The sequence below is a fragment of the Oryzias melastigma genome, linkage group LG12 (genome assembly GCF_002922805.2).
Source record: "Oryzias melastigma strain HK-1 linkage group LG12, ASM292280v2, whole genome shotgun sequence".
Classification (NCBI taxonomy): domain Eukaryota; kingdom Metazoa; phylum Chordata; class Actinopteri; order Beloniformes; family Adrianichthyidae; genus Oryzias; species Oryzias melastigma.
Genome location: NC_050523.1, coordinates 6,350,025 through 6,363,088, shown reverse-complemented (window position 1 = coordinate 6,363,088; position 13,064 = coordinate 6,350,025). Strand labels below are relative to the sequence as shown.

Sequence of the window (13,064 nt, the reverse complement as noted above, 5' to 3'; positions counted from 1 at the left end):
TAAATCACAATTATTTCTTTCTTTGTCTCCACTCAATGTTGGTGTAAAAAGTTACTAAAAATTGTATTTATAATATAGAATTTTTACAAATCTCACCATAGTGGTTTTCCAAAAAGTCATAAAAATGTAAACATTTTAGCAAAAATCTAAGTTTAAATAGTTTTACCTAAAACTAAAAAAGGACATGATCAAAATCTGCAACCAAACGATATGGGCCTATATTAAAACAATTTTATTTATTTATTTGATTTCTTTGTCAATTTGTGTAATTTAAATATTAAAAAAGAAAACAACACTGAAAAAAAATGATTTTATAAGGGAGAAAAATAGATAACTATGATAGAATAGAAAAGAAAAGCATGGAATGGGATGTATTTTTGTCGAGATTCTTGTGTAACAGCAGCTTACAATTATAAAAGCAGTTAAAAAACTCCAAGCTTGAATGAAAATTGTAGTATTTATCTGTCAAATGCATCTCAAATAAAAAGGAAAACTTATTTAGTTTTTAAAAAATCGTCTTAAAATCATTGAATTTATGAATTTGAAAATTATACCTTAAAAAAAGCTTATATATTATTATCCACTCAGATATGTTGATATTTGGGCCTTAAAAAAGGATGCTGTTTGAAACTTCTCCATTTTACATTTCTCGTTGAAAATGTACTTTTTTAACTAAAATTATTGTGATCAAAGAATGGAAATAAATAAACCAATAAACAAACCAATCATTATGCACAAACGAAAGCCAAACAATGGTTTATAACACAGACTACAAACAACAAGAAGCTACAGTTTTGATCATAAAATGGGAATGAATGAATACATTGGAAATAATGAATAAAATAGGAAAAAGGCCTGAGAAATTGGTCTTCATTTCTTACATTAATGGCCTATAAAATGTCTTAAAAACGTGTAGTAACCTTGTGTAAAGTATAAAGTAATTATCCTTCTTCATTAAAAAAAAAAAGTTCGAAACTTGCATAAACCAAGCTGTTGTGCCAAAACTAAAAACACATTTTTACAAACTTAATCTGCTTTATATATGACTTGATATTCTTAAAAAAATATACATGTTTTTGTGTTAAATTGAAGGCGTCTTTTGCTACATTTGCTTCCGCACCAACAATCATAAACGTGTAGGATTGGATGTTTGTGCTTCGTCTGCATCAGCTTGATGCCGTTCCTCCTGGTGGGTGAAAAGACGCTCAGACAGGAGCTTATCTGCCGTCCTCTCCCTCCCCGGAGACAAATTGGCAAAGAGAGACGCGGAAAAGATTACAGTGAACAAATTGTAGTTATCAGTAAACAGCAGCGGCGTCATAAAACAGCCGTGCAGACAAAATCGCTCCTGAGACAACAGAAGAAAAGAGAAGCGAGTCAGACAAATGCTATCATTGCGCTCGATCCATTCCAGGATCAATGGAACTAATTAAAGGCCGGCTCTATATAACCTGACAGCAGATCCCGCCATTGTTACTTTATCACAATGTTTGCGTACAAATTGACGGTGTGTTTGCGGTGAATCAACATCGGCGGCTCTCAGATTCAGATGAGCTCGCCATTCTCTGTCATTTCTTCCTCATTTATGAAGCATTGACATAAAAAGGAATGAAAACGGGGCAGATTTAGAGGAGGGGAGGTTCAAAGAGGGAAGGGTAATTTGGCCGGAGAGAAGGACACGGAAAGAGGCGAGAGGCGAGCGTGACGTGAATAATAGAGATTCAATCAGTCCTCCGTCTGGTTGCAAAATGGAATGAAGAATGTGTAAGTGAAGGAGCGAGAGGAGAGGAATTCAGTCCCTTCTGCTCATTCCGTTTCAGAATATGAAGAATTTGAAAGTCAACATGAGGACGCTTTTCCTCCCCAGACATGAACTCTGTTGACTGTACTACGAACTTTGGCTGAAAGTTCAAAAACGGCAAGAAAAAGGCAGCTGACATAAACTATGTTTACATGGACACAAGTAATCAGAATAAAAATGTGTCATTTAATCATGACTCTAACTCATTCAGATCAAAATGTCTATCCGATTGAGATCGGTGGGTTATTGCTGATATTTTGCTCATTTAAATTTAGCTAATGAAAAAGTTTGGTGGCCCTGAAATGCAAATACATCAAAAAATGTCTCGATGCAAAAATGTGTAAACCCTATAAAAACCATTCCTACCATATTTGCTACACATATTTCGATATCATTAGCATGATCACGTTTTCTGCCCTGTAGTTCATCCTCCTTCCACTAGGGGTAGTAAAGGACTTTTCCTGCTCATTTCAAAATGGCTGCCTCCGTGAAATCTCAAAATACTTTTGGGAGGAAAAAGTATTCCTTGTTTTCTTAACTTTATGGTGCAAACAACTCATCTATTATTATTCATCTCTTTTACTTACCTTTCGATGTCTCTTGTATGGTGGCCCTGAAGTGCAAATCACATGACGCAAAAACATTTTAGATATCACAACAACATTTTAAAACGCATATAAAACAACATTACACTTTAGAAACAAAACAAACTTTTCAGGAAAGAAAATAAACTCAAACAAGAATAAGAACAAAGAACAAATAAAAAAGCAAAACAAATGATGAATAAAAGAAAAATTAAAAAATTAAACATTTTCAGAAAAGAAAATGAAAATTTTCAAAGATCAAAACAATCAAACCAGCAAAACAAAATTACGAAAAAAACATTTAAAAAAAAAACTAAAACAAAAAAATATTTTCAAGTCAGAAACCAAGATAAAATGTTGAAAAGTGAAAACCAAAAAAGATAAAACTTTTCCGAGAAGAAAATGAGAAATATTAAAGATAAAAAACAATTAAACAAGCAAAACAAAATTAATTGTTTTCAATTTTTTTTTGTAATTTTGTTTTGCTTGTTTAATTGTTTTGATCTTTGAAAATTTTCATTTTCTTTTCTGAAAAGTTGTATATATTAACTTTTCTTTTATTCATTATTTGTTTCGCTTCTTTATTTGTTCATGTGACTTTTAAAATGTTTGAGTTCATTTTCTTTTCTGAAAGGTTTATTTTTTTGTTTCTAAAATGTAATGTTTTTTTTTTATTTTTTATTCACTTTTTAAAATGTTATGATATCTAAAATGTTTTTGCGTTAAGTGATTTGGTAATGTGATTTGCACTTCAGGGCCACCATACTCTTTAGGGGCTTCATACTTTGATGTAGTGGTGTAATAAAAAAAATAATAATTCCAGAAATCAAAATAAAAAAATTAAACAAAATATTACTTCTGGTTGAAAAGGTGAACAAACATCAGATCGGTAGTAAAACAAACTCTGACTTTGCTCCCATTTCTCTGAAAGGTTTCTCTGTTTTCCTCATAGTTTCTGTGTTATGTATATTTATGAAACGTCAGGCTGGAGATTCAGGATCATTTCTGGTTCATTTCTCCAGTTTTGGTAGAACTTCTCCCTTCGCTCTAACTTCTTCATGTGTACTGGAGTGTGACTGCAGCTGGAGGGAACAGAAGTTTTATCCTACTTTTTATAAAAGTAAAACATTCAAAAATCAAAATAAAACAAATAAATAATTTTAATAGCTTTTACCATAAAGACAACCTGATTATCTTTCTGCCTCAATGAGGATTTTTCAGTTTTAAAGTCTCAACACAATTAGTCTTTGATTATTTAAATATAACATCTTTTAATTATGATTATTAGCCAAACTAGAAATACTTCTGTCGTCATAATTTCTGTAGAGCGACAGTAATTCAATTAAATTAGCCTCTGAGTAAAGTGTGGGACTCTGGGCACAGAGCAACTCCGCCCCACTTCCCTTTCCCAAAAGAGCTCAGAGCATTGAGCTTGTGGCTCCAACACAAATGAGCTCTTTTTCAAACTGCATTTTTCTTTTCTGCTCCTAATTCACAATGATTTCAATACATTTATACTTAGAAATCCAATTTGAAGCTTAATTTTCTTTTTATAAGTCAAGAAAGCAACAAAAACACATTTTTTATTGGAGTGAGTCTTTAACTTATCATGATTTCTGAACCTTTTACATTGTTAAAGTTTAATATAATCTTCAAAATGACACATTGTTTCTTATTTTTCAGATTGGTTGACTTCACCAGATTACCCTCCCCCACCCCTGAAAATAAGGACCTTTTCTTTGTGACGAAGAGCTCAGGGATCCAGCCGTCTCCTGCCCGCAGTTCCAGTTACTCGGAGACGAATGAGCCTGACCAGGGCATGGCTAATGGCAGCAAGAGTCTGTCCATGCTGGACCTCCAGGACCCCCGCAGTCTGGATGGCGGTTCGGGTCCGAGCCCCTCAGACGGTCTGGAAGGTTTGGCGTCTGGTAGTTGCTGGGCAGCCAAAGTTCCTCAGGGTAACACCCCCGGAGGTCCCACTTTGAGAAGACCCGGCCAGACCACCACCACACCAGGCGCAGAGGGCACGCCGGGCCGACCCGCTCAGCTTCTAGCGCCGCTGTCCTTCCAGAACCCGGTTTACCAGATGGCGGCCTGCTTGCCTGTGTCGCCCCGCGGAATGGCGGATTCGGGTTCTGAGTGCCACAGCTCTGTCAGTTCTCACAGCAACAACGAAGACGGACCACCAGGAGGGAAGCAAGCCTTCTTGAACCCCGCCGGAGGGGGCGGGGGCAGCAGCGGCGACGAGTACACGAGGCGCCCCGGCGAGGCCAACCGCCGGCAGCTGTCCCTCACGGAAACGCAGCATCAGCCCAGCATCCCCCGACAGAACAGCGCCGGCCCCCAGCGGAGGATAGACCAACCCCCGCCTCAGCTCCTCAACCGAGGCCGCACGCCCCCCAACCTGCTGGGCGGGGGGCCCTACCCCCGGCCCTCGTCGGGCAGCATGATGGCATCGTCGCCCGACTGGCCCGCCAGCGGCGCCCGCTTACGGCAGCAGTCGTCCTCCTCTAAAGGCGACAGTCCGGAGACGAAGCAGAGAGTCCAGCACAAACAGGTGAGTCCGGCCCGGTCCACACGCTCATGAGAAACCAGGGGGTGTCCTTACACACTTCCAACCAGCCAAAGTGATAACTGTGATAACTGCACAACACTTTCATGGGTCGTGTCAATGAGACGAGAACGGGGGGCGGCGAGGGCACAATTATATCTCATTAACTAAATATACGGTATAAATGTGAGTCCTGGTGCTTCACTGCTGCACAGAATCTCCTTCAAAGCAGCACATGTTCAACAATGCAGGTCGCTCTGCTTGTTGCCGGCAGGTCAGGGGTGTCAATTATAATTAGAAACTCCGGGCAGGGTTGTTATTGGTTACCGGCCGAACGGGAGAACATCTGCATATTTACCACAATGCCGTGCTCTCCTCTTCGCCGCTAAAGGTTAAAAGTCAGTCGGTGCTAAATCGGATCAGCTGGAAATACTGCTCCCTGCTGTCGGGCATTTCTGACAGGAGAAGGCGGCTGGTTCTACTGAGTTTCCAAGAATGTAACAATTAAATGGTGTTGTTATTGCTCCAGTATGTCGTAGTTACACAAATTGCAACCGGTCACGATAGAACTACGAGTTATACTCTTCCCATAAGAGACTCTGAAGTATTTGTGATTGTTTTCTTGTTTCATGGAATATTAGCTCTTCAATACCAGAGTTTTAGATTTAGTGTTAACTAGGGCTTAGTTGATAAAATCAATTTGTATATAAGTATATATATTATATAATATAAGGTAGTATTTTTTTGATACATATTAATGAACTTTTATCTATTTTGCATATATAAAACATAAAGAGAAAATAGACTTTGTCCAAAATATGAAATAATTTTTACAGAGGTTTACAGGACTTCCTTTCAAAATAAAATTCACTCTGTGTCACAAAGGATCATCTCAATGCAGAAAATATAGTAGAATAATATGATTTTTAACAGTGTATTTTCCTGTTTGTGATGCATCTCAGCCAGAAATTTGTGAATCTAGCAAAACAAATTTAAATCAGAGTTAATTAGATGAGCCATAGTGTCATTTTTAGCCTATAAAGCGCAATTAAAATCCTTTAATTTGTTTAAAAAATAGAAAATCTGCCTTATAATCTGGTGTGCTTTCATTCTAATTGATACAAAGTGCTCCAAAATCAGAAAATAAGAAAGAAACTTGTTATACATCCTGTCCTTCAGCTGTTTATGAATGAGTTGAGTAAATTTTTTGTACCTTTATACTTAGCTTTTACTTTATAATTACTTTTCAACTTTTATTTGTCTTAACCAGGGAGCCACATTAGAAGGGTTCAAGAGCCTCATGTGGCGACTCAGGTTGCAGATTCCTGATCTAAGATTAATAGATCAATAATCGATCCATAAAAGTAGAGATCGATCTAGCACATAAAGCTAATGTTTGCTAGCTTCATGCTAACGTTTAATGAGATTTCCTATTGGACGACTAATTTTATAGTGTGTGAACTGTATCAGATAAATATAAATATATTCAAAACATATAGTAGGTTATTAATGTATTTCTACACAAATGTTTCGAAATGTGTAATTTGAATTAAATTGAATTAAATGGATTGAAAAAATGTGCTTAAAAAAGTCGGAATTGAATCAATCAAGGTTCTGGTGAATCAAATCGAATCGATTCTGGAAATTATTTTCGATTTTCGGCCCAAGGGTTAACTAATTTTTCTGACTACTGTAACTCTTCAACCATTTACAAAGTTACAGTTTTGCCTCGCTATGTCGCTGTTTACAGTCTTGCTCATTTTTTTATTGCTTGTTTTTTTCTTCTTTTACATTTTAAACAACATTGTGTTCCGAGTCCTGATTGGCTGGAGACCTTGTCAATTAATGACTCCTGTACAGATATGTGCTACTATTCGATAGTGATCAAATCTTTGTTTTTACTTTATTATACTGGACTTATTTGAACTTTGAGAGTTTAAAGAAGAGAGAAAAGTGAGAAAATGTTCATGTCTGTCTGAGAAAGTGGATAAAGTGTGTAATGAGGAGTTTTACGGGCATAAAAGTCTGTAATCCTACTTTTCGAATTTCACGATTATTTTTAGAACGCATTAATGAGGGAACACTGTGTCGTAATTCCAGTGAATTCTGAAGTGGAGAAACTGATATGTAACACTGCACAACCAACAACGTACAGTAAATTGTCTGATTCTGCCGCAAAGACAAAGCTTTTTCGTGCCAATAAGCACCACTTTAATGTGTTGCATATTGGTGCAAAGCCAATATTAAAATCCACTTTTCCTCCTTCAGAATCAGCTGATTGACGTTGATTGCGTCAATGGCTGAAGAGTTACGATACGTCAAAGAGCGAGCGTTATTTAGATGTCGTCGGCTACGTCTCTGCTGTTAAACGGTTAAACATATAGAGGAAAATCTCTTCCAAGACAACATTTTTACCAAAAAAAAAGAAAAGATAGCTACTCATTAACGTCATGACAATCCACAAGATTTTAATTTTCATTTTTTGGTTTTGTGTGAAAATGAGAAGATAACAGATCAAAGTTTTTACTTTGAAAATGTAGACATCGTGTAACAAAACTGAAACATAGAAAGTCACAAAGCTGAATAAATAACCGCAGTTTGTTCCATTTTCTGTGCCGCTTTGACAGACTCTTTTTGGACAGTCAATATTCTGAACGATTGTTCCAGAGATGTGCGACAGCTCAATACTTCTTCTCAGCTGTTGATCAGACTCTGTAAACATCATGACAGATCTTCGGTCACATGAGTTTGTCTTCAAAGTGTGGCTGTCAGGGTGTGGAGTGTGCGTCCATCCCACCTGCTGCTTCCAGTCCTCGACTCTTCAGCTTGTTTTTGTTGTTCCTGTAGTTTATTTACTGCAATCTCCCCCCTCCCCATCGCTGTCACTGGCACTCAGCTCATGTGTGTGTGTGTGTGTGTTGGTTTTCATTAGGCCCCCTCCCCAGTGAACCCCAGTGCGCTGGACCGCACAGCAGCCTGGCTTTTGAATATGAATGCACACTATTTAGACCATGAGGGGCTGGAGACCGAGTCACTGAGAAACAGAGAGGATCTGACTCAGGTGGAGAAGGTAACCTCTATTCCTTTACCCCCTACCCCCCTCCCACACACACACAAACTTTCTTAGAGCTGTTCTTTCTTCCTCTAACACTCATTCATCAACTCTTGCAATCTATCTCCTTCCTTAAAGCATTAAAATCTTATCTTAAAGTTTTCCTTTTGACTTTAGTCCCAAAGTTTGTAGCCCTAGGTTCACACTGAGTTTAGAAAGACGGGGTCAGGTGACCACTTTCAGTGAAAAGTCTATGTAAATGGTCATCCAAAACTCTGGCATTGATGCCTTGCCACACAAATTCTACAAATTTTTTTGGGCTCTACCAACAAACCACTGGTTGCATGGATAGCGTATCTGTGACGAAAGTGCCAACTGTTTGAAAGAGAAGTTAATAATTGTGGTTTGTGTCTAGATGGAATTATTTCACACCAAATCTCTCATATACCAGATTAGGGGTGTAAAAGAAAAAGCCTGTAGAAAGATTTGTACCACTTTGACATTTCGCACCACACCACTTCCAGTATCCAGTAGCGACAGTCCAGTACCAACACCACACGTTAACTCCATGTTCTTGAAAGTGTCGCGTCTGATGTTGACGGAGCATTAGACGATCTCTACCACCCCTGATCTGTCTGATTTCCTCGGTATGCATGAACACTAAACATTCACAGCCACGTCCTTCAGCAACAGACGGAACACTTTCTCATTCCCGAGTCGTCACATATTGACTTTTGGTTAAGGACCCCTCCGGGTCAATTTTTGTTGTTTTGGGTGTCCCCAACTCATTTTTTGACTTGCTGGCTGTTCCAATTAAATCAAGGATCCGGTGTTTTTGTCAGACGCGGTACCATACGTAGACCAAATCTAGAGTACCAGTGCCCTAACCCCATATTCTAACCTAGCCTGGTCCGCGTCTGGTACCACGTCCGGAAGTGGTACTCCATCAGGGGACAAGTACTGATTCACGACCAGATCAGATCTGTGACCAGAACCAATCCACATCTGGTATGGATTCATGACTAGTACAAATCCATGACCAGCATTAATCCACGTCCGGTGCTGATCCAAATCCGGTACGGATCTGTAACCAGTACCGATGTGCATCTGGTACCAATCCGCTTCCGGTACAGACCTGTGGCCAGTACAGATCTGCATCCGATACCGATCCACGTCCGGTACAGATTCACGACTAGAATAGATCCATGACCAGTATAGATCCACGTCCAGTACTGATCCTCGTCTGGTACAGATCTGCAACCAGTACAGATCCGTGACTAGTACCGATATGCGTCCGGTACAAACTCACGACTAGAACAGATCCATGACTAGTATTGATCCGCATCCAGTACTGATCCTCGTCCGCTACAGATCCGTGACCAGTACCAATCTGCGTCTGGTACATATCCACGCCCAGTACGAATTTGGAACCAGTATAGATCCATTAACCCACGTCCGGTACTGATCCGCGTCCGGTACCGATCGGCACCTAGTGGCCAAACTGAAACGCCCTCGAAGAGGCAGAACAATTGTTGGAGATTATTAGTGTATTTCTAACCAAATGTGTCTAAATGTGTAAATCGTGTAAACTCAAAATTGAATTGAATTGAGAGAATTGAAAAAAATCTGGGAAAAAAAATAGGAATTGAATCAATCCAGGCTCTGGTGAATTGAATCGAACCAATTCTGGAAATTATTGGTGATATCAGCTTTATTGACAATGGCGTCCCTCAGGGTGACCGAAGGAGTCTTAAAGGAACCACAAGACCCACCTGCTCCACCTTTAAGGTGTGTCCGCTCCTCTCTACAACCCTGTACAGCCCTGGATAACCGAAAAACCCAGAACACTCATGTGACCAAATCTAAAACCAAAATCCACTGCAGCCCGCCAACGTCTCAATAAAACCGGTGACCGTTTTACCCAGAGATACAGACGTTACATCATGACTTCTGTATTCAACCATTTTCTCCCAGCTCTGCTGTAAAGTCCACCTTCAACCTAAAAGCCTCAGACAGGTGTGTGTGCTTGTACACATCGTGCAGCAACACAAGCTTGTTGTAGCTGCTGTGTGTTTGCTGTTGTGTGTGAGAAGATGCTTTTTTCTGCTTTGCATTGTTCCTGCTTTATTTTTTCCCTCATCTATAATGGCTACAAATCTTCACTCTTTAGGAAGACCACTAGCAGGAAGAGAAACAAAAACAGTAAATGGATGGTAGACCAAGTCATTTTTTAAACCTTACAGGTAACAAAATTACACTTTTTAGGAGATTTATAGGCAATTATCTGCATAGGAGAAACACGTCTTCTATAGAATCTTACAGAAAATATAGATTTGAACCAGCAACATCTTCAGCTTCAGAGTGATGACAGATGACAGCATAGAGTGTCACGGATGGAGTGCTATGAATGGTACAGTGATGGATGAGATGGTGGTGAGGAGCTTGGAAGTAACCTCTCGAGTAATTATAATTCTCTTAGAAGAAGAAGTAAACAATCGGCATGTTCAGACAAGCTACTTAAAGTAAATCAAGCTTCCTTTAATCTTCTTGACCTTTTGAACCACTGGCTGCTGACCTTTATTGTGTTCAGAAACATATTTCAAATTTAGTCGTGGTGGAACATGTGCCAAACTTTTTTGAAATTCTAGAAAGATCAAAAAAAGCACAATTTGCAATCAACTTTTGATTAAATCCGTATAAACATAAGAGTGGTATCCGATTGTTGGTCAAGTGACTAATTTAACTAGAAAAAAGTGTTTCCATTGCATTAATGCCAAAGATGTTAGTTTCGATATATCTCAAAAACCACCTCCTACAGGCACAAAAAGTTTTGGTTTTAATATATTTGCGAGTTTTTTGGAATTATTTAATCATTATCTGATTTTTCAAGTGAAATGTAATCTGGTGTATCTTATCGGACAACAATTTGCAACATTTGTCTACATGTTTGTGTGTAACTTTGGATTCTTGTAATTCTTGATTCTTAACTTGTACATTTTGAGCATAACTTTATGGACTTACAATTGTGTATTCCCAAATCAATAAATACATTTACACACACACAACTTTAACTTAAAACAAACTACACACAAATCTTTAAAAAGTATGGACGAATCGCCTGATACACACACAAATCTGATGTGACGCTATGTACTTGGTGTGTGTACATTTATTTTGTTTTTTTTGCATTTTGTAATATTTGTGCATGTGAAAACACAATTGCAAGTACATAAAATTTAAAATTAATTGAGTTATGAATCAAGAATTACGCACAAAAAAATCTAAAGTTTTACACAAACATGCAGACAAAAGTTAGAAATCAAAAATTCTGTTGAGTCTATTTTCTCTCCATAGAATCGGACCAACACATAACATTTTCTCCAAAATGGCCAAAAGCTTTCACCCCGTCAAACTTTATCCAATAGATTTGGTATCTGCAATGGTGTAAATAAAACACAACAGATGGAAAAAAATGTATGTGAGACTCCAGAAAACAAAATAGAATTTTTCACAAGAAAGTTATGGAGCGTTTTAAAGAAAAAACAGACCAGGAAGTATTTCTGATCACTGATCTTTTCAATAATCAGACGCCTGTTTACAGTCCGAATCTAACCGTAAATATGCCAAGAACTCGTGATTAGTAGTAATTTTGATGATGTGATGCTGAAGCAATGCATGCTGGTTAAAATCATCAGTCCTTGGTGACGTTGAGTCTTGACGTTGGTTCATGTTTAACTTCTTCTCAGCTTGATGACTCCACAAGAAAGATTTCTATTCTATAATTATTCCTTTGTGACGTAAATATAGTTTTATTTTTTTATAAAACTATTTCAATCAAATTCATTTTTTATTTCTCTGACTTTTTAACACTGACTGACTTTTCTCTATTGGCTCTTTTGAAGACCTTATATAATCTTGTGTTTCTGTCATTGGGAAATCTCTAAGATTATTTTTGTAGTCAAATCTATTTAAATTTCACCGGCGCATGATGATTATGGGATGTCTCTCTTTAAGTGATGGTAGAGTGAGAGTCTGCTGATCCGGTTCATGGTGATGAAAGCTCTCAAGCGTCTCTTTCTCTGGGTTCTAGTACCAGCAGGAGATCGCCGTGCTGCAGGAGAAGCTGCGAGCGTCCGTGCAGAAGCTGGAGGAGTACGAGGCCCGTCTGAAGGGGCAGGACGAGCAGGCCCAGAAGGTGCTGATGGAGTACCAGGCCCGGCTGGAGGAGTCGGAAGAGCGCCTGCGCAGGCAGCAGGACGACAAAGACCTCCAGATGAAGAGCATCATCAGCAGGTGAGGAGAAGGGGGAGGAGCCTCTCTGGGTCTTACATTAAAGCGATACGCAAACTTAATCTAAAAATGTTTAAATATGAAAACCAAAAAGAAAAAAACAAATCGATAAAGGTCAATGTTTTTACTCATCTTTTTTTTAGAAAGAAATTTAGAGTGACAGAATTTATCTATAAATACAAAAACAGAACACAACACTAAAGCTGTTTTTTGTTTTTTGTGGCAATGACTGAAGAAAATGAAAGACAAGAAAAGTGTTATTTCTGCCCCTTTTTCTTTACATGTGCTATCCTAGTCACGTTAAAGGGTAACCAAACAGGGAAGTTGGAGGCTGACTCCGCCCACAGCCGAAATTTAAAAATCCCGTCCAAGGGGCGGGGCTGTTATCATTATTGAAGCTGCAGATCATGACACCTGACTTCTGAAACTTGGATAGTTTGACCGATAACGAAATTCAACTGTAATACGATTTAACCTGTAGGAGGCAGCACACAGACGGTTTTTGACTATGTTTTCAAAAATAAACTTTTTTTTTTTTCATTTATCAAAAAATTGCTAATGAAAGCTCTATTTATAGAGTTCAAAGGCCAAGATAAGTTGATTTAGGGTTTGGTTACCCTTTAACATTGGGAGTGGGCTCGTCTGGAACCCACAGGACACAAGAACTTTTTTTTTTTCGTAATCATTTTTGATTTTCACTGGTCTCTATGACAGACATGAAATCCTGTCCACTTTTGTCACAGGAGGGATAAGACTTCAACGTTAGGATGGAGTCATCTGGACCCC

General features: G+C 38.4%; 1 protein-coding gene across 7 annotated transcripts in view; it reads left to right on the top strand.

The window, feature by feature from the left end:
- The window catches only part of dab2ipb (DAB2 interacting protein b), a 189,105-nt gene that overhangs the window by 168,373 nt on the left and 7,668 nt on the right, over nt 1-13,064 (top strand). For all 7 annotated transcript variants that reach the window (XM_036214499.1, XM_036214498.1, XM_024257824.2 and 4 more), the window contains 3 exons: nt 4,069-4,942; nt 7,869-8,006; nt 12,079-12,281. In XM_036214499.1, coding sequence (XP_036070392.1) covers nt 4,069-4,942; nt 7,869-8,006; nt 12,079-12,281 — 1,215 coding nt within the window. The remainder of the gene's footprint in view (nt 1-4,068; nt 4,943-7,868; nt 8,007-12,078; nt 12,282-13,064) is intronic.